General features: G+C 41.2%; 2 protein-coding genes across 2 annotated transcripts; both read right to left on the reverse strand.

Annotated features, from left to right (window-relative positions):
- Positions 1 to 953: 953 nt before the first annotated feature.
- On the reverse strand, positions 954 to 5,687 carry LOC110940146 (protein argonaute 1C-like). Its single transcript, XM_022181706.2, has 7 exons — positions 5,538 to 5,687; positions 5,303 to 5,430; positions 5,159 to 5,221; positions 5,024 to 5,087; positions 4,821 to 4,941; positions 4,641 to 4,714; positions 954 to 1,288 (listed from the first exon to the last, which is right to left on the reverse strand). The coding sequence occupies exons 2-7, from the start codon at positions 5,416 to 5,418 to the stop codon at positions 1,241 to 1,243; spliced, it is 486 nt and encodes a 161-aa protein (XP_022037398.1). The 5' UTR covers positions 5,419 to 5,430; positions 5,538 to 5,687; the 3' UTR covers positions 954 to 1,240.
- LOC110940147 (50S ribosomal protein L12, chloroplastic) lies at positions 1,644 to 2,399 on the reverse strand. Its single transcript, XM_022181707.2, has one exon. The coding sequence runs from the start codon at positions 2,301 to 2,303 to the stop codon at positions 1,851 to 1,853; it is 453 nt and encodes a 150-aa protein (XP_022037399.1). The 5' UTR covers positions 2,304 to 2,399; the 3' UTR covers positions 1,644 to 1,850.
- Positions 5,688 to 21,974: the final 16,287 nt, after the last annotated feature.

Genomic DNA, 21,974 nt, shown 5'->3' on the forward strand with positions numbered 1-21,974 from the left:
GTTTTTAGTCGCTGACTGCAATGAAGAAGGGTTTTACCTTTTGTAGTAAATGGGGAGCGGCGGTGGCTGGTAGTAGCGCTATTAACGATTGTAAATGGTTTAGGTAAAACCCTTCTTCATTGTCTATGGTTTAGGGTTTTACCTTCTTCATTGGTGGTGGTGGCTGATAGTGAAACCACAGGTGTGTGTTTAATATATATAAAAAGAAATGACCATTTTGCCTCTTAGGAAAGGACAAAATAGCAGGATTGTTTTAGACAAATATAACCTGATTTCATTTTTGGACCAAAATGGCAATAAAACTGAAACCACAGGGACCCAAATGCAAAAGGTTTGAGTTTTGGACTAAAGTGCCAAAAGTGACCAAACCTCAGGGACCAAAATGGCAGTTTACTCTTATTTTAGTTTTACGAGTTTTTCTGATATTGGTGGTTGCTAGCATTGATGTGACATTGGTGCTGCTTGGCATGGTTACGTGCATATTTTATGTACGTGTCGGTATAAATTCGATTGCTCAATGTTTTGACGTAAACGTTTTCCAGAAACGAATCAGATCAAATATAATACGTTTTCGTTTAAAAAAAAACCATTTTTCTACGTGTTTTGCTGTAAATTCGAGTTGGTGTACGTTTCAACGTAAACTTTTTTGGAAAACGAGTCAGGTCAAATACAATTTGTTTTCGCGCTTTTTTATGTATGTTTCGTAAATTTTGTTTCGAACCTAGTGGACTCATATTGTGTTTTTCCCCTTTTTTAAGAAGCACTAATTAATCCCTTTGATTATATGTGATGGGTTTTCCTTTATACTCGTTAATGTTTTCTATGTATGAGTCGGGTCACATATAATACGTTATGATTGTACGATATAAACTCGATTTACTCTACGTTTTGATCCAATCGCAATACTTATATAGATCACGCTGAGCTCAATCAGATACGTCGAAATGTGCATTTTCATATAATTAACGCATAACATAACATATGGACTAACCCGTTCAATACTTGCGGTGTACCCGCGCCGCAACGCGTACGGGTGTTATTGCTAGGTATCTATATGGTTTTAACCGTAAATCCATGTTTTATCTGCCTCACGATATCATCTGCTTCGGCTTCCAAGTTTAATCGCATGAGATGACCAAACCGTTGGGTTTCAATGACCAACGACCTTTTCTAACAGTTTGACCTAAAAACTTTAAAATTGAACCTTGAACAATAGGATCTCCACGTTCACGTCTCTGATTCAAGCTTTCGGGATGCAGTCTGATTCAAGCAATCGGTATTCGGTCTTCTGCATTCATCATTGGTATGTCTTATAAAGAAAAGAGTGAATTGCAAGGATTGTCCTTTATCTTTATACTCATTTGCAGGCGCTGCCCTTTATGTTTAAAATTGACGAGTTTTGTACTTTATGTTTTCAAATCATACACGTTTTGTCCTTTACCCCTAACCCAGTTAGATTTTTCTGTCAAATCTGGTCATGTGCATTGCACATGAGGGTAAAATTTTCTTTTCACCCTATTCTTTAAAAATACATATAAAAGAAAAAAAAGATTATATATCATAAAGAAAACCCTCTTCTTCCCATCCCACCATTCTCATCCCCCAATCTTCCCCTTCAATTTCACCATTTTCAGTTTTTCACCCCATCGATGGGTTTGCATCTGCAACACATCATCCAGCACCCACCACCACCAATTCTAACGGAGCAGGGTTCAAAGATTCATTTTCCATTAGCTACTAGCAATCATATAGTATCAGTTTATGAAATGAATTATCTAGTATGATTGCATGTGCGCTAGCTTATCTAAAAGATGGGGAGATTTCATCAGAAGATATTATCCACGATGATACTAAATCATTTGAAAATGCGCTTTAATCATTTGAAAATGCGCTTTAATCGTCGCAATTCTCGCGTTACTCGGAACATCATCAATCACAACATCAAACTCCGTCTTCTCCTCCACAGCCTCCGCCGCCTCTGCTCCGGCGCCACCAGGTGCGGCCACGACGGCAGCAGGAGCGAATGACGCGGCGGTGACTCTGAGCTTGTCTTGGAGGTACTCAACCAGTGATTGTGCCTGAGCTAGGGTTAGGTTTGAGATTTCATCGCCTAGCTGGACAACCTTCTCATCGGTGGCTACGACGGCGACCGGGCGGAAGAATGTGGACCGGTGGCTGAATTTGGGGGCTCGGAGGGGGAATTCTAGGGTTTGTTTGGGGGAGAAGGGTGATAGAGTGGTGGTGGCGCGTGGTGGATAAGAGAAGGAGCGTTCAGTGACTGTGGAGAGTGCTGAAGACGCCATTACAACAGAGCTCGACAGAGACGAAAGGGAATGAAGCGATAGGATAAGAGGATTGATAACAGGTTTGGTTGATTTTGGATAAACTGTATACAGGCGTCAATTTCATTTTTGAGTAATTTTATACAACACCCTTATCTTTGAATTGATTTCTAAATTTGAGAACTTGTATAGGTATTTTTTAATTTGAGAACTTGATTTCTAAATGGGAGAGATTTGAGGAAGAAGAGAGTTTTGTTATGATATATATAATATTTTTTTTCTTTTATATGTATTTTTAAAGAATAGGGTGAAAAGACAACTTTATCCTCATGTGTATTGCACATGACCAAATTTGACAGAAAAATCTAACTGAGTTAGGGCTAAAGGACAAAACGTGTATGATTTGAAAACATAAAGTACAAAACTCGTCAATTTTAAACATAAAGGACAGCGCCTGCAAATGGGTATAAAGATAAAGGACAATCCTTGCAATTCACTCTAAAGAAAAACTTTTTTGATTTATTCTCAAAGGGTAATCGGTGCTTTAATTCCGAGATTTACATATAATTAGGTGATCAATCACACACGAGAGCAAAAATGTAAGTCAAAAAACTGATCCCTAACTATTCTTGTTAGAGATAAGTTGATTCTTATTTCTTATCGTATACGCTTAGGGGTGAGCGTTTCACGAATTAAATAAACCGTTGGACAGAACCGTTGGTTATTGGTTCTTTGTATTTTTGTATAATCAGTTCCGGTTATAACAGCCGGCTAGATATTGGAATAACGAGAATCGTTTTAATGTTTTATAATGATGTGCATAGACTGTATGCGAGAACTTGATGTATGCATGTATGTGATTTGTGTTCCAACATTTGAGTTAAGTTCCCGTGAAAATAAAATAAACGTACGAAACGTACGAATTGAAAGAAAGTCAAAAAAAGTGGCGGTGACATTTTGGTAATTATCAGCAACTTCAAAATTACTCTAGTAGAGTAATTTTGACCTTCTGTAGAGTAATTTTATAAAAGTTCATGTAGAGTAATTTTGGTCGTGTAGGGTAATTATCAAAATTACACTAACCCCCCTACCCCCAAAAACCTAAACCACCCCCCCCCCCAAAAAAAAACCTAAACCACACCCCCCCCCCCAAAAAAAAAAAAAAAAAAAAAAAAAAAAAACCTAAACCATCCCCCACCCAAAAACCTAAAAAAACCTAAACAGCAAATGGTTTTTTTAGCAAACGGTTCTACCGAACCGAAGAATGGGTCCAGGAACCTTTAGATCCGCGTAGGACCCGAATGAAGGTGGATATCACTATAGGGTTTCAGGCCCTACAATTATCAAAATTCGTTCCCGGTTCCCAGGTCAGGTCGGGCTAGTTCTTAAAGGTTGGGGATCATATTCACCAGGAAACACGCTCAGAAGTGAAAAATGGTAGATTAGACTGGCCCGAGGGTGTTACTTTCAGAAAAAAAAAAGGTATCAAATTTGTGTTGAAGCTACCTCGGGTTTCACTTTGCAAAGAAGCAGTTTCTTAAAATCAAGAGGCTAAAGAACAAATAATGCTACCAAAATCAAGAGGCTAAAGAACAAATAATGCTACCAAAAGTCAAACCTTTTCTTTCAAATGCTCAAAAGTTAAAAACGGGTAGGTCAAGTAAGTCAAATCCAACATATTTGGCAAAAGCAAAAACAAATGTTTTGTGTTGTTGGTATTTCCCCCCAAACCATCTTATGAATAGGTGGAAGTGGCCTCCTTCCGGGCCTAACGACCTCGGTAGGCAGCCAGGTCTGCATAGTAAGCAGGAGGGACTACAAAATGCAAGTTTATATTATGATGCAAATTTATATTGTGATAGTTAGAATCTCTTATAACTTAGAATGACGAATTACAAAAACAGAACATATCTAGCGCGACTGATTGTGAACACCTAACACATCTGAAGTTTAGATTAAAAGACAGATTGTGTAAGATTTTTTTTCAAGGAAGTTGAAATTATTTAAATGGTTAGTTAATATACGTGTGGCAAAGATGGTAAGTGAACATGTGCAAGTCATCTGGACTAATGTTGTTTTCATCAAACAGCACATGATAATGCATTGGGCGCAGGGACGGTTCTTAGAAGGGCTATGGCAGGGCCACGGCCCGGGCAAATTTTTCGGCTGTAGTGCTAATTTTCTGCATTTCGATCGAAATGTTTTATATATACTATGTTTGGCCCGGGCTTGCCCGAGTTTTTTTTAGTGCCCGTGTCTTTCGGCCCTGACACGTTCAACGGGCAAGATCCGCCACTGATTGGGCAACTGGTAGAAACCACTATAACTATAAAAATCATCAATTAAAGAGCAGTTCACCTTAGTGCCAGCATGGCTACACAGATAGAAGTCAAATTCATGTGGATGACACACGTGTGTATCGACAACAGTTCCTGAAAAATTTTAAAGTATTTTAGAAGAATTTACAAACCAAAAATTATACAGCTTGATTAAAAAAAACAGAAATTATACAGCTTGATAAAATCAGAAATTACAAACCTGGAAAGATATTGCCATTCCTGAGAACATTCTCCGGAGTAGCAGGGAAAAAACAAGTGTGGTGCCTCTTTTGCATTACAATATATGTAAAACTTGGGTAATACTTCATTGTGTTACAAGCCTGAAGAAACAGCCACCACATTGTATGTATGTGTCTGTATAGATATATATTTAAAGAAAAAAAGAAAAACACAAAAACCTACCGAGCGAATCCTGGCCATTTCAGTCACCATAACATTATGGAACTGTGACTCACCTACGCCGTCTCTATTAATTACTCGGAAATATCAATGATTAATGTTTAGTATAGGGAAGAAGGAGTAAATGAGTCGTCATACCTGTAAAATATAATACGCTCAGGTGCTCTTCCGGTTGACCGATTAAAAGACTGCAAAAGCTCCCTGCAAAAACATGTTAGATGTAAAAACCACATCTAACTGAAATCCCAACCAATATTCTTTATGAAAGCAACTAAACCTTACATAATCATTCCTCCTGGCTCTCCATCCCTTGTGGTGTACAAATCTTGAATAATCTCTTGCCTATGTCTTTGAGCAGATATAACTGCTTTATATCTTGTTGCTTCGGGCCAATCCATTGAAGCAACCACCTATAAATAAGAGATTACTAAAAAAATTAACTTCTAAAAACTAGATAAAACTTGAATGAACAAATAATAATTAATGGATTGATTATAACCACTGAAGAAACACTGACCTATGCAGCACCTACGGCTTCAATGATTAGTGACCCGAACGCTTGGCTGTAAAACAGAAACACCGTTAGGACTCGTTACAGGAATGGGGTTATTCCTGTAACCACCCTCCGGCGTGAGAATAAGTATTGGTTTATGAAAGAAGTTTTGGAGAAGAAGATGTATGAGAGCAAGATGATCATACCTTATACATTTACCTCTATTTATAGGTTTTCCATTAGGGTTTCCTTTAACCTAGGATATATTCCAATAAGTTAGAGATTTACACGATCTTCCCGAAAAGTTGGAGATTTGGTTGTGCAACGTCCATGTAGATATGGAAGGTTCTAGAATAATCATTTGTATTTATATTAATATAATAGGTTGTAACCGGGTCGGGTTGACTGATGCGGGTCACACCTCGTCATGTCCCCCCAGACCGAGTTCATGGAAAGAAATCCATTAGGTCGGATTAAGAGAAAAAAGAAAAAGTTAGTGTATTATGATTGTTGCTACATTCATTGGGCTATATACCGTTACGGTTTTGGGAAATGACGGCGAAAATATAGGATGTGACAGTTGGGTCATCATGTTAGTGACCACTGTTTTTACCCCATATGGACACGTATTTCCGTTCGTACATCTTTTTGAATTTGAAAAGTTGCCTTTGCGTATAAATAACAACTCTTTATGTAGGAGTTCAAATCTCCTCCCCCAAATCATTCCTTCGTTGTTCTTTCCAATCAATGGCTTCGAAAACCAACGAATCGTCTTCCACCGCTGCCGCCCCTACAGACATATTGTTTTGTAAGTGGGGCGTGACATCCTTCAACAACCTTGTTCATGATTATGGTATTAGGGCCGAATGGAACCCTGTTTTGCCGTCCAAAACCGACACTGCATTCCCCTTGAAGGCCGGTAAAATCACTTTGTTCAGTGATTTTTTCAAATTCTGCAATTTCCGGCTACCCATCACTAAATTTTTGAAATCGGTGCTTGATTTTTACCGTATTCACATTTCTCAAATACATCCCCTCGGTTTAGTGAAACTTCGGCAATTTGAGTTTGCCTGCATAGCACTGGGCCATATCCCAGAACTGGTTGTCTTTAGGGCTTTCTTTGTGCTTGTGTGGAAATCCCCTTTCTTTACCTTCGACCGGAGGGATACTGACGTGTCGTGCCTAAGGGATATTCCTACCAGTTCGAGGGACAAAGATTGGAAGAAAAAATTCTTCTATCTTGATGCCTCTGTTATCCCTAGGGAAATGCACTGGAGAGAGAAAGGGCCAAAGGATAAAGTGAAAGACGATGTTCCTCCTGAGGATGCGTACGTGTCAAATGTTCTGTACATAAAGCTGTGTGGCCGCCCCTTCGAGTGCACGATTATCCCTGAAGATGCGTTGGTGATGGCCGGCATGAGTTTGTTGTGGCCTGATATCAAGCGTTGTCCCTCATTTCAAAGGGACGATGCAGGTATGTTTACTTTGTCGTGCATTGCTATTTTAGCTGTGTTTTTGCTCTTTTTTTTTAACTCCCCATATGCCACACAGGGGAGTGGGGTATGTTTGACTTTATTGATCCTCCTCGGCATCTCGCGTTGAAACCTGCCGACCGCGTGTTGGACGAAGGAGAGCCAGATGTGCTAAGGGTGCATCTTGAGCAGTTTCTTCTACCCGCTGTACCGGCGGATCCCACAGCATACGTCACCTAATTGTCAGGTGTGGCAACTACCGCCGTGTCAGTGTCGGAGAAAAAACCTACCCGGATAAAGCTTACCGGGAAGAAACACACAGCGATCCATGGGGGTGTGCCCTCCGTTGAGGAAACTTCCAGTGTTGGGCGTGATGTTCCCCTGGTCACCGATCTAACCAGTCCAGGTCGTGCCTTTAAGAAAAGAAAAACCTTTGTCGTACCTACTCTAAGTGCCTTTGAGGCGGTACAGGCTGCTTGTGCTTTCCCAACAGGTATCTATTAACTGACTGCCACTGTAGCATACTAGTTTTCATGTTGCTAAACCCCCGCTACGTTTATTGTGCAGGTACCTCTGTGGGAGTGCCACCTGGGGTTGTTACACCAACACTTGTGCCGACCGTGGCGTTGTCATGTCCTGGTTCCAGTGTTAGTATGTCCACGGTCCCCAAGACCTCGGCTTCTGCTACTGCCGCTGTGAGCTGTGTCATGCCCCTCCCTATTCCTACGTTATCAGTAGCTGTAACTGTTGATCCCCTGTCCACACTTCGGATAGGCGGTATTGATACACCTGTAATTGACTCGCCTAGAGGCATTTTTGCCGATGTAGATAAAGATGCTACTACCGTGTCAGCGGCACAGGAGGTGACCAGCGTGGGTGGTGGCGAAACTGGAGGATCGAGCAGCGGTATTGCTGATGACGGTGTCCGTCTGATTGACGACCTGTTTATACCAACTGTTCGTTGGGACCCCAATGCTCAAGACAAACGCTATCAGCCTCACTGGAAAATCGCTGAATCTTCAAGGCTGATTTTCCCCCCTGTGGTTCAACACTGGGTCGAGCGGGCGTATCCCCCTGCCGAAGCGGCGTACGTAGAGGGTTTGAACAATGAAGATCTGATGAATTCTTCAATATCTGACTCTGTGAGCCTACCACGAAGGTTGGTTGAAATCCGTCGCAGGTGGATGCATGATAACACCCAACTCCACTAGGCTCGATCTACTATTCAGGAATTGAGGGACGACAAGCATCGCTTAGAAAGTCTACTTCAGACTGTGTGATTAAGGGAGGCCAGATTCTTGTCGGAGAAAAACAAAGCTGAGGAAGATTTGCAGAGGGTGACTAACCATCTTGCTGAAGAACGGATCTTGTGGGCCGGCGACATGGCGGAAAAAGATCGAGTGTTGGCTCAGGCCAAGAATATACAGGAGGAGTTGGAGCGTAAGGCCATAGCGGAGGCTCAGAAGGTGAGACTCGAGTTATCGGCCCAATTGGAAAAATTTCGTGTTGACACTGATTTTGTGTCTCAGGTTCAGGAACGGTACCAAAGCTTGACAACTGAAATAGAAGCCTCCCATACCAAAATCCGGCTTATGCAGGCAGAGCTGGAGGAACGGGAAGGAAAGGTCAAGGAGTTGCAGGACCATTGTGATTCACTTGTCACTCAGAACAACAAACTTGCTGTATCGTCATCCTCTAAACTGAAAGAAGTGGAAAATGCGCTGGCACAATCCAACGCAGAAGTCGATGATTTGACCAGCCAGCTAGCGGCTATGCGGGGAGACAGGAATTGGTTGATAACTAATGGGCTTGTGGGGGCGTTCGAGTACCTGCGTGAATCGCCCCATTTCACCAGCTTGGTTGATCGCCTATCCGCAGCTGCTTACCAATCCGGGCATCATGATGGTGTGTATAAGGGCTATATGGATTGCCATCAGTTGGATAGGGTATCGCCGGATTTTCATGCTGTCAAGGGTAAGCTGCAAACTGATATGGCGAATGCCCTTGAAGCGGCGTATACCGAGCCGCTGCCCTGTTATGGCGATTTAATGGACAAAGTCAATGAGGATGGGATAGAATCGCTGCGTCTGATGCTGGACCCCGCGGAGGAGTCTGAAGAAGAATGACAACTTTGTTTTTCTTTTTTGTTGCTTGTGATGTACTCTTATTGCTTTGCTAATGACACTGTTTGAATTGGGCTTAGTGCCCATTTCTGTTTTGATTTGACAGCTATATTAATGCAAATGTCATGATTTCTGACACCGCCGAATTTTTAAAATATGGCTCTGTGACGTGTGATGATTATTTTCCATTAATGCACCCGACGTCACCACTATCAAAACTTTTTACTCCTGCTATAAATTTACCTTCCGTTTCCTTATTTGGTAGTTTGGACATGATGGAAAGAAAACGATATAGGCAAAGACTTTCCGAGATCTTCCGGGTCCTTGACGCTGCTGATGGCTTGCTCCAGCTGCAATACCCGGTAACGAGGTCGATGCTTAGGGGGAGGAGACCCATTCCCAATGCTGCTCCGGTTCGTGCTAACCGAGCATGTCAGAGCATTGTTATTGAGGATCCTCAACCAGTGGATCCCGGAGTGCCACAGCTATCAGCTGATGTGCTGTCTAGTCTGATTCCGGTGAACCCCGAACAGCGATACCGTCTGACGTACCAACGCCATTCTGGTGGTCGACCGAGGAGGCAACAGACGGATGGCTCAGGTACGGTGGTTCCGATGGTTGATGGTTCATCTGACAACTTGGCCATCGATCCAGTTGTAGTTGTGGGTGATGAGGTGGTGGTGCATACCCCTGCAGTGGTGATGGCACCCAACCTTCCTCAGTAGATGTTTTGAACATGTTCTATATTTTGGTTCCCATATGTTTGGTTTTTAGTGACAGGGACAAGTACTTGGTTTTTTTGAGATAGGTTATGTACATGTAGTGATGCCTATCTGTTTTGGGGCGGTGTATGTATCTATTACCAAGATACCCGCCGTAAGCGCTTGTTAGTGTTAACCCTATGACTTATATGAATGAAAATATTTCGTGTTTAAGGGTATTGTTTGTGTTTTTACCGTTTTATGCATTCGTCGTGCGATGGTAACTTTTGTAGCAAATAAACTTAAATCTTTCTTATTAAACTTGCATGGAGTAATAAAAGAAAAACAGGAAAACCCCAACACGGGTTACAAATGTGAATTGAGAAAATAGTTAACTCTTGCTGTTAGGAGCAAGGTTTTACAGGTAGCATTTCCTCAACTGGGCGATGTTCGAACTGCGCGGTATTGGCATGCCATCTAGTCGGGACAGGCGATAGGCCCCTTTACCCAGATCTTCTTGGACGATATAAGGGCCTTCCCAGTTTGGGCCCAGTTTTCCTGAGGGTTCCATTCTACTTGCTTCGTTGTCACGCATGACGTAATCACCCGCTTTGAAACTCTGTTTGGCCACCCGTTTGTTATAATATTTTTCCAACGCTTTCTTGTATCGTGCTTCGCTGATGGCGGCTGCCTCACGCCTTTCTTCCAACAAATCCAAGCCTTCTCTCAGAGATTGGTCGTTGTCATTGCCTGTATTGAGACGGCGTAACGACGGTAACCCTGCTTCAGCAGGTATCATTGCCTTCATTCCGTAGGTAAGGCTGAATGGGGTTTCGTTGTTGCTAGTTTTGTGCATTGTTCTATGTGCCCAAAGGACATGTGGCAATTCTTCCACCCACGAGCTTCCCTCGTGCCCCAGTCGTTTTTTGATGCCCTCCAGCGAACTCCTGTTCGTCCGCTCCACCTGTCCGTTACCTTGGGGGTGTGCTACCGACGTAAAAATCTGTTGGATGTGGAGATCAGTGCACCATTCCTGGAAAATTCTATCCATGAACTGTGTTCCGTTATCACTCACCAGGTAAAGCGGTAACCCGAACCTGCACACTATGTGCTCGCAGAGGAATTTTTTGGCATTTTCCGCCGTTATCTTGGCCAAGGGTTTTGCTTCCACCCATTTGGTGAAGTAATCAACCGCCACAATTAGGTACTTTAACTTTCCGGGGGCCGGCGGGAAAGGTCCTACGATATCCACGGCCCACGCCTTTCTTCCAACAAATCCAAGCCTTCTCTCAGAGATTGGTCGTTGTCATTGCCTGTATTGAGACGGCGTAACGACGGTAACCCTGCTTCAGCAGGTATCATTGCCTTCATTCCGTAGGTAAGGCTGAATGGGATTTCGTTGTTGCTAGTTTTGTGCATTGTTCTATGTGCCCAAAGGACATGTGGCAATTCTTCCACCCACGAGCTTCCCTCGTGCCCCAGTCGTTTTTTGATGCCCTCCAGCGAACTCCTGTTCGTCCGCTCCACCTGTCCGTTACCTTGGGGGTGTGCTACCGACGTAAAAATCTGTTGGATGTGGAGATCAGTGCACCATTCCTGGAAAATTCTATCCATGAACTGTGTTCCGTTATCACTCACCAGGTAAAGCGGTAACCCGAACCTGCACACTATGTGCTCGCAGAGGAATTTTTTGGCATTTTCCGCCGTTATCTTGGCCAAGGGTTTTGCTTCCACCCATTTGGTGAAGTAATCAACCGCCACAATTAGGTACTTTAACTTTCCGGGGGCCGGCGGGAAAGGTCCTACGATATCCACGGCCCACGCCTTTCTTCCAACAAATCCAAGCCTTCTCTCAGAGATTGGTCGTTGTCATTGCCTGTATTGAGACGGCGTAACGACGGTAACCCTGCTTCAGCAGGTATCATTGCCTTCATTCCGTAGGTAAGGCTGAATGGGGTTTCGTTGTTGCTAGTTTTGTGCATTGTTCTATGTGCCCAAAGGACATGTGGCAATTCTTCCACCCACGAGCTTCCCTCGTGCCCCAGTCGTTTTTTGATGCCCTCCAGCGAACTCCTGTTCGTCCGCTCCACCTGTCCGTTACCTTGGGGGTGTGCTACCGACGTAAAAATCTGTTGGATGTGGAGATCAGTGCACCATTCCTGGAAAATTCTATCCATGAACTGTGTTCCGTTATCACTCACCAGGTAAAGCGGTAACCCGAACCTGCACACTATGTGCTCGCAGAGGAATTTTTTGGCATTTTCCGCCGTTATCTTGGCCAAGGGTTTTGCTTCCACCCATTTGGTGAAGTAATCAACCGCCACAATTAGGTACTTTAACTTTCCGGGGGCCGGCGGGAGCAACCGGCTTGACGCCTGGAAGTGTGGCGAGCCTGTGTTCTGCTTTGTCACGGGGGACTCCCGTCATATCGGAGTGCTCGAAAGCGAAAATGTCTGCGTTTCTTTTTAACAATTGCTTCAAGTCGCTTTTAACTTCCGGGGACAGAGTGTCCTCAATTGTGACCATTTGGTCCGGATGGCGCGTGCTTAGTACCCATCTTTCTGGGCCCGTGGCCCCGGTGGGCCTCTGGCGACATCGTTTGGTATTTAGTACTTCCCCGATTTTATCGCGAAATATGGTAGCGATACCTTGCGGTGTTGGGAACTTCATAAAACCCCTTGCCGTGGAGACTATGGCGTCCAATTTCCCCAGGGTGAATCTTCCGATTATCACATTGTGGTACGACTCAGCGCGGACTACAAGGAAAGTTAGTAGTATGGTTCTTTCTTTGGGTGATTGCCCAAAGGTTACCGGGAAAGTGATTTGACCAATAGGGTCAACCTTTTCCCCTGTGAAACCTTTGATAGGGGCGTGTACTGATTCAAGCAACTTCCTATCCTCTGGTTGCATTCTGTTAAAGCAATGTTCATAGATAATGTCTTCTGAGCTTCCGGTGTCGACTAGGATTCGCCTCATGCGGTAGTCTCCTACTGCCGCGGAGATGATTAGGGCGTCTGTGGTAAGATGCAAATCCTCCATTCGCGGTTCTATAGTCATTGTTGCCAACATCCAAGACTCGAGCGTGGAGAAACTCCGCTTCGCCCCCCTTTCCGTGTCAGCGTGCACCATGTTCAATTCGCGCGACCTTTTGCCTGCCGCTTTATCATTTTCCTCCTTGACCACAGGCGGGCCTTGCTTGATGTCTCGCACTAGGTGTGCCAACTTACCCGACTTCACGAAGTATTCGATCTGTTTTTTAAGCTGAAAACAGTCGTTGGTGTCATGCCCGCTCCCCTTGTGGTACTCGCAGTATTTACTCGTATCCTTGTTAGGGTTGTCTTTCAACGACTTTGGTGGATTAAGCCTGAGGTTTTCTGAGGCAAGAATTTCAGCCGGGGTCTTGCTTAAGTTGGGATATTCAGACCGAGGTTTTGACGTCTCGTTCCTCGAATAGGAGCTTCGGTGTCTGTCGTATCGCGAGTCTTTGTCGTTTCTCTGGTATCGGTCCCCCCTATGTTTGCTTTTGGACCCCCGGTGATCTTTTTCCTCCTGATTTTTTAGGGCTTCTTTCTTTCTATTGGCTGCGTGACTGGCTGCTACCGCTTTTTCTTGTATAACATATACTTTGGCTATTCGCAGTATTTCATCTATGGTTGGGGGTACACCATCCCTTCCATGCAGCGTTCTTAGTAGCTCGTCATCGTTGACTCCTTAGAGGAACGCTCCACATGCCAGATCGTTGGTGACGCCTGGGATCGCCAGGCTTTCTTTGTTGAATCTGATGATAAAGTTTTCTACCGTCTCATTGTCTCGACGACGAATATGAAGGAGTTCGTTCCTATCTTTCGTATGTCGGCGCTACTGACTAAACTGAAGGGTAAACTTTGATTCCAAATCTTCAAAGCTGTCTATCTCGCCTGTGGGCAGGCTGTCCCACCAGACTCGTGCCGCTCCCACTAGAGTTTGTACGAACATTTTGCACCATAGGGGCATGGGCCAACAGGCCACTTCACCGGCGCTCTTAAATAAATTGAGATGGTCGTCAGGATCGGTGAGACCATCGTACTTGCCGACCGTTTGGGGCATTTTGGGTTTTTCCTTAATAGGAGCTTCGGCGATCCTACGAGTGAATTTGGACCGGAACGTCGCGTCTACCGGCTTGTATGGTTTGGTTAGTTCATCTTCTTCCACATTTACGGGTTGTGCCGGTGGAACGTTCATACCCAGGGCAGGTCCTGCCATTAGGTTGGAGTTTTCCAACGGGGCTACCCGGGGCCTGACCGCATTTCCTCTGTCGTGCACGGGCTCAGTTGGCACTTGGGTATACATTGGTTGTGGAGTTGGAACATTCCACCATGGCGGCATGTAAGCCGCGTATGGCGATTGAGAGCTTCCTTGCGCTGTTCCCTTGAACGGGTACGCCGAACCCCCGTATGAGGGTAAATACCCGTAAGGGGGTGCATAGCAATACCCTGGGAAATATACCTGATTTCCTGGTGTGACAGGGGCATTCATTACTCCAGCTGGCATGATGACCGGCTGGTGAGGTGGTGTAGATAACGCCACCGTGAGCGCTGCTGAGTATAGCGGCGGCATTGGGTTGGAAACCAACGGCTGGTAGTATTGAGGCGTACTGATTTCTGACACTATGGTACTAGGGCTCGCCGAGGTAATAACAGGGGTGGAGTAGAGGCGTGAAGCCTGTGCAAAAATAGTTGTCACCGGGGTGAATGTGTTACTGCTAGCTCCCCCCAACCCCCTTGGTGGTATTTGTGAGGGCATATAGAGAAACGGACTTGTAACCACAGTCTGGGAAGAGACGGTGGTGATATTGTCAAAACCTGGAGGTGGTCCTTCTGCCTCGAACTCTGGATCTAACGACCTCGTAACGGCTGGGGAAGACTGTGGGACGGTACTGGGGTCCGCCCCTAACGCCAAATTACTATCTGCCAACGTTTGACCAGCCGTGTTCTGATCACTTGCCATGAGGTTCTTGTCGCTGAATAGGTCCCACGGATGGCGCCAATGAAGAAACACTGACCTATGCAGCACCTACGGCTTCAATGATTAGTGACCCGAACGCTTGGCTGCAAAACAGAAACACCGTTAGGACTCGTTACAGGAATGGGGTTATTCCTGTAACCACCCTCCGGCGTGAGAATAAGTATTGGTTTATGAAAGAAGTTTTGGAGAAGAAGATGTATGAGAGCAAGATGATCATACCTTATACGTTTACCTCTATTTATAGGTTTTCCATTAGGGTTTCCTTTAACCTAGGATATATTCCAATAAGTTAGAGATTTACACGATCTTCCCGAAAAGTTGAAGATTTGGTTGTGCAACTTCCATGTAGATATGGAAGGTTCTAGAATAATCATTTGTATTTATATTAATATAATGTGTTGTAACCGGGTCGGGTTGACCGATGCGGGTCACACCTCGTCAACCACTAATGTAATAAATAAAGACCATTAAACCATAAACCCAAGTATGTAACTTTCTAAAGATGGGTGACATTAACTCCAAATATTATTAGTTGGACGATCATGTTATACAATTTTACACATTAGAAAATATCTGCTACGCAAATCAACAAAGTTGTCTAAATATAAGAACAAAAAAAGGCATTGCCAGTTATATAAGTAACCCCGATAGAGCAAAATTGTACAAACTTTCACTATCGCAGGCATCATCTTTTTCTGATGTCCAGAGTAACCGAAGGCGGTGGCTGAGGCGGCGGTGAACATCGAGGTTTACCGTCGTCTTCTTCTCACCTTGGTGGTCAACGCCATGGAGGTCGTGGAAGGGGTGGTGGGGGTGGATGGCGCGACTGAAAACAACTAGCGTCACCGTCATCGTCGTCTACTTCATCTAACTTTAGTGGTCAACACCGTGGACGAAGAGGCAACAGGCGTTCACTACCGTCACTTCCTCCCAGTCCTTCCGAACCGACAACATCGCGTCAACAACCGGTGCTTGATCTACCGACGAGGAATAGGTATGGCAAGGTCAGAGAATCATGTTACATACTAGCTAACCATGTACGTGTGAGCTATGGTGAAGAAGATCCACACAAATATCTTCTAAGTTTTCTACCTCCGGTTGAATCTATGAACACCCATAGAGAAATCGTAAAACTTGCTAGCTTTTGATGGGACGAGATTTGCTTATTCTGCTGGTCCATTGTCTTTCACAAGCAGAAACTTTGATGTTACGAATTGTGTTGGTCTTAGGCTTTGAAAGAGCCCATTCCAGTACTGAATGCCATTACCAAGCTCACCATTGCAAAAACCCGAGCTAAACAATGATGGCCCATCGCGTACACAACTACAATACATAAGATATGTTTAGATGCATTAACAAAGTTGTAATTAAAAAAATTCTTGGAGCAATTAAAACAATCAAAAGAACACTTAGTTTTTTTTAGAGAACATACTCACTAGTCTTTTTATTGAAATCAAACCACAAAAATTACAAAACTTAACCCAACTAGCTAGACCATGACACAAGATTATACAATAATATAATCTCTTTTGGGGTGTTCTTTCTAGCCGATAAAACCCGAGAAACCCATCTCGAAAAACCCGAGAGAACCAAACCCGATAAACATTAACTATAAGAAAATAATGAAATCAAGATTTATCTAATTAAGAACAAATACTTAATCAAGATTTACCCCATTAATTAATGATGAAGCTTCCTTTAGAACAACATTCAAAGCGTTTATAGCTTCCCGTGGGTTGTGATCTTGTTTGCCTTTCAAAAGCTCGGTCAAGTAGGTCAAGTGGGTTGTGATCTTGTTTGATGGGCCATCATTGTTTAGCTCGGGTTTTGGCAGTGGTGAGCTTGGTAATGACATTCAGTACTGGAATGGGCACTTTCAAAGCCAAAGACCAACACAATTCGTAACATCAAAGTTTCTGCTTGTGAAAGGCAATGGACCAGCAGAATAAGCAAATCTCGTCCCATCAAAAGCTAGCAAGTCTTGCAATTTCTCTACGGGTGTTCATAGATTCAACCGAAGGTAGAAACCTTAGAAGATATTTGTGTGGATCTTCTTCACCATACCTCACACGCACATGGTTAGCTAGTATGTAACATGATTCTCTGACCACGCCATACCCATTTCTCGTCGGTAGATCAAGCACCGGTTGTTAACGCGATGTTGCCGGTTCAGAAGGACCGGGAGGAAGTGACGGTGGTGAACACCTGTTGCCTCTTCGTCCACGGCGTTGACCACTAAAGTTAGATGAAGTAGACGAGGATGACGGTGAAGCTGGTTGTTTTCCGTCGCGTCGTACACCGCCACCACCCATTCCACGGCCTCCGCGACGTTGACCACCAAGGTAAGAAGAAGACGACGGTAAACCTCGATGTTCACCGCCGCCTCGGCCACCGCCTCCGGTTACTCTGGACATCGGAAAATGATAATGTCGGCGATGGTGAAAGTTTGTGCGGTTTTAGATAATATGAGAGTGGCGTTTGCATTGAGCATGAAATTCGAAATACTAGTGTTGTTTTGTCGTTTACATATACAACTATACCCTTTTGCTTTTGCAGGATATAAGACATAAAAGACAAATTACACTTTAAAAGACATAAAAGACAAATTACAATTTACTCAACCAAAAAGACATTGGTGACAGGGACTAAAATGCCAAAGCCATTTCTCGTTTGGTCATGTTGCCTCTAACTAAAAAAAAGGACAATGACACCACAAATTTCTTCCTCGCTTAGGACGAATTATAAATAATACTTAATACCGTTATTATTATTAATAATTTTAAATTTATTAGTATTTATGTTCTAAGAAAATGCAACTTTTATTAAGATAATTCAGATGGCTTATAATATAACAATGGATATAAGGCCTTAGTGTATATTTTAATCTCTTTAACTACATCTAAGTGTCGTATCACCCACTTTTTCCCATTTCGTTTCACCTCCCTTCAAGGAAACGGTTTAATCTTGTTAGTTCCATCTAACGCTATTTTTAGTGGTTTTTGTTTTAAAAAAGAAAAGAATAATTCAATCTTTTAACATCCCGTTAAGATGTTAACATATAACCTCTTGAACGTCCTTTAACACAAGTAGGGAGTGATATACAATGCCGATTAACTTGTTATGTTATTGTTAACACCTCAAATGTTAGAGTATACCCCATGGTTTAATAAATCGTTAGATCTTAATAAATGTTATTCATATTACCATTTATGCGCATAGCAAGATATTATATAGCAATCATAATTTTATTTATATTCATTAAACTGGGTAAATTTATTTTATATATACTATCATCATAAATGTGTTGAGAATATACTAACATGATCCACATTTTATAAAAGTAAAATAATATAAATTAGATAAACAGAACATATATACAGCAAAAGATAGATATTTGATAAAAACAGGGAGTTAGAAAAACAAAAAAGTGAAAAATGGGTTAGAAGTTAGAACTATAGAATTTAAATACAAAAATAAATAAAAGAAACAAAATAAAGCTAAATATAAAAATAAGTAAAGAAACAAAATGGTTTATGATATGAAACAATTTATATTCCAAAAATATATAGAATTATATAACCTTACAAAAAGTAACTTAGGGTATGTCTTTTTGTTTAAAGGCCGCATCCGTTAGATAAATTTATTTATGGAAAACATATTACCTTTTGTTTAAAAGTCGCGTCCGTTAGAAATTAAGTCACGCCCGTTAGAAATATATAACCCTACAAAAAATAACTTAGGGTATGTCTTTTTGTTTAAAGGTCGCATCCGTTGGATAAATTTATTTATGGAAAACATATTACCTTTTGTTTAAAAGTCGTGTCCGTTAGAAAATTAAGTCACGCCCGTTAGAAAACTAAATCGCGCCAATTGTCCTTATGTTTAAAACCCTACGTCTGTTCTCCTTATGTTTAAAACTCTTCTAAAAAAAGTGGCACCCTTACATCATATGATTAAAAAAAGAAGGCGTCGCTTCAATTCAATTAAAGTTAAGGAGAAGAAAAAAAAAATGATAAACTGCCACATCCCTTTCTCACTATTTCAAATTCTATTAGGAAGTCTAAGCCATCCCATACACGTCGCACATCCTCAAGATATTGGGTTCCATCTGTATAATCGATTTTCCTTCTTGAATATACAAAGTGATATTGGTATTGGGTTTTTCATGTCGTCTTTATCACTTCTTGACTCGCAATTGAAACCAAAATTCTATTCCAATATTTGTTTATTATTGATGGATGCTTGAAAAAATGAATTAGATTTAGGGTACTAAAGGCTTGGGTTGAGCAAACATATATCATGAATGGTAGATTCCACAAAATTTCATCTCAAGATCTATCTATCGTTGGTAAAAGATGGAATTTGATTCAGGGATACAAATTTATTTACGTGTTTCTTTACGTTTTAAAAAAATGAATTTGATTTACGGATATCGTTTGTTTCAGTAACAATTTGGATAAACTGGGAATTGCAAATACGGTAAACAGAACAAACAAAGTTGTGATTAAAGCCAGATTTAGAGAAAAGTGGGCAAGAGGAGTTCGTTCATCGTAATCTCTTTCTCACAAAATAATTTTATCTTCTTTCTTAACTTGAATTCATTCAGAAAGTTCATCATTGTTGTCATTATAAATACTACAACAATGAATTCAATTTAAGAACTCTCAGGTTTTACATTTTGTGTTGTGTTCCGGGGAAATTGACATGGCAAGCGACTTTGAACCCGACCTCTTCGTCCCGTATTCTATTGCACGCAATACGGACTTATATAATTGTAAATGCAGGATATTATGATCACGTTGATGTATTATTTGAGAGTAAAACCACTCAAACATTTGAAATCAACGCTAACTATGAAGCCCTTAAAAAAGGTTAGATGGTGTCGGGCGTTGTTATACACATTTCGGTTGATAAGCAACTTCAAACCGAAAAGCTGAACCATCCCAACGATTCGCGATTTCAAACTGAAAAACCAAACCATCCTAGCGATCACGCACTTTATACATTTGGGAAATAAAAAAGTTGTGGAAACACTCCGGCTATACGTAACCGCCGCGTCTCAGGCTATTCGTAATCACTGCCTTAAAGCTTAATAATTTATTACCGTTATTTTTTTTATATATATTAAGGGTCAAACATTTTTTTACTAAAATATATTTAGAATGGATGTAATTCACCATCCTCTTCATGAGGGTGATGGTTTTCTAACAAGACTTACCCTCATCACGTGACCTTTTGCTCAACTCTTATGTTTTATTCAATCCATACCATGGAAAGAGAAGCGCACTGCTTTAGATGACTGTAAGTTTATCTAATTTTTTTTTCTTCATACATGAATAGTTTGCTTTGGGTGTTAAAGAATAATTCAATTGTAACGATTAAAAATATCATTATCCATTTAAGTTCATTGGTTATCATGTTGCAGTTAATTGGTAATATGGTCCTACAACTATTCAAACGTAGAGGAAAGTTTACACATACATACTTTATTATTGCCACAACATGTTGTGTGTTAAGAAAAGAAAGTTTTGAAACACTTTAATGTGGTGTTGAAGGTTTAAAATGAAAAGAATATTTTGCATTTTCATATCTCATATAGTGATACTAAACGCACATAATCGACATCCCGCACTTTTTTGCATAATAAATGAATACATATATTGAATATATATTTTAGTATATATATAAAAGCTTATAAAAATCTTTCGAGCCCTTTAAAAATTTGGGCCTCGGGTGTTGACACAGGTTGGCCGGCCCAAAGCCGGCCCTGTGTATAATAATAATAGAGTAATTATTTAAATAGTTTGACATAAAATTTATATAATAATTACGGAATACGGAAAAATCAAAGACTTTTATGTTTGATTTTTTGTGAATTTAAAAGTGTGTCTTTAACAATTAGGTTGTGGAAAACTGGAATTTAAAATTGTGTCTAACAATTAGGTTGTGGAAAACTCTGAAAGGAGACTATGGTTTTGATTTTTACAGTGGCAATTTGTCTGTCATAGTTACTGTTTTTTGATTAATCTAATTTTAATTTATACTTATAGATTATGTGTTAGCATATATATCAAACATGACATTTGTGTGACGTAATTATTGGTTAAGTATCTTGGTTTGAAATGAATGTTTATTGTAATGGTGGATGAATTAATTGTGCTCTCATTCTATACATATAATATTTTAAAATGTTATTTATATTTGTTTTTCGTAAAATGTACTTACTAATAACTTTAACAATCAACATCCTGTCGCAACGCGCGGGTAGCGTTAACTCGTTTAAATACAAAAATGAACAAAAGATCAACAAGTTTTATGGAATACAACATATATTATATTATATTTTTTAGAAATGTTTTATATTATGGAATACAAAATATATTACGGAGTATATTTTTTTAGAAATGTTTTATACTGTAACCTTTGACCTGATATTGACTGAAATGGTAAGGACAGACAAGACAAAATAGAGGCAGTGTTTTGCAGTTTCCTGATGTGAATAAGCAGTACGGATTCACGGAGGGTGTCGTTTTTTTTTTTTTAATGCACATCTCGGGTTCAGTTAATAAATGAAGCCTGGTAAACATGACAAAATATTATTCATCATTGATCCATATATAACCGAATGTGGGCCGTTTGGATAAAATTAATCCACTTTATTATTGCTATATATTAATAAAGGAATTACTATATAGAAATATTAATAAAGGAATTGAAATAATAATATTATAATAATATATAATTATTTTAATACTTTTATTACTTTAATATTCTAATAATAGTTATTTTCTTTACTTTTTAACTTTAATCCTTTTTCTAATATGAGGGATTGAGATAAGCTTGGTGTCAACCGGTATCGAACCAGTACTAGTATCGAAAATACCGGTACGGTCCTATTCGGTATCAGTACATGAAGGTAAAAACCGTCACTAATATGGAAAACGCCAAAAGTTGGTGCCGAATTGATATTGGAAATCTTTTGGTTCGGGAAATTCGGTGCTGCTACCCGGTATCATTTGCTCATCCATGATCACGGTTACCGTACGATCAACGGTATCGTACAACTTTTTTTTGTTGATTTTCTTCAACTTTTAATTTTTTTTCTTTTTTTAGTTTCTGGGGTAGGGATGAGTTTGGTGCCAACTGATACAGAATCAGTTT

Source organism: Helianthus annuus, chromosome 5 (assembly GCF_002127325.2).
Source record: "Helianthus annuus cultivar XRQ/B chromosome 5, HanXRQr2.0-SUNRISE, whole genome shotgun sequence".
Lineage (NCBI taxonomy): Eukaryota > Viridiplantae > Streptophyta > Magnoliopsida > Asterales > Asteraceae > Helianthus > Helianthus annuus.

Bases quoted from the DNA above. Each gene is read 5' to 3' on its own strand.
- LOC110940146 (XM_022181706.2), bottom strand. From the start codon at position 5,418: ATGGATTGGCCCGAAGCAACAAGATATAAAGCAGTTATATCTGCTCAA. The intron at 5,222-5,302 runs GTAAGGTTTAGT...ATGTTTTTGCAG, and splicing joins GAGCCAGGAGGAATGATTAT to GGAGCTTTTGCAGTCTTTTA. The intron at 1,289-4,640 runs GTGAACTGCTCT...TGATGAATGCAG, and splicing joins GTAGCCATGCTGGCACTAAG to AAGACCGAATACCGATTGCT.
- LOC110940147 (XM_022181707.2), bottom strand. From the start codon at position 2,303: ATGGCGTCTTCAGCACTCTCCACAGTCACTGAACGCTCCTTCTCTTAT.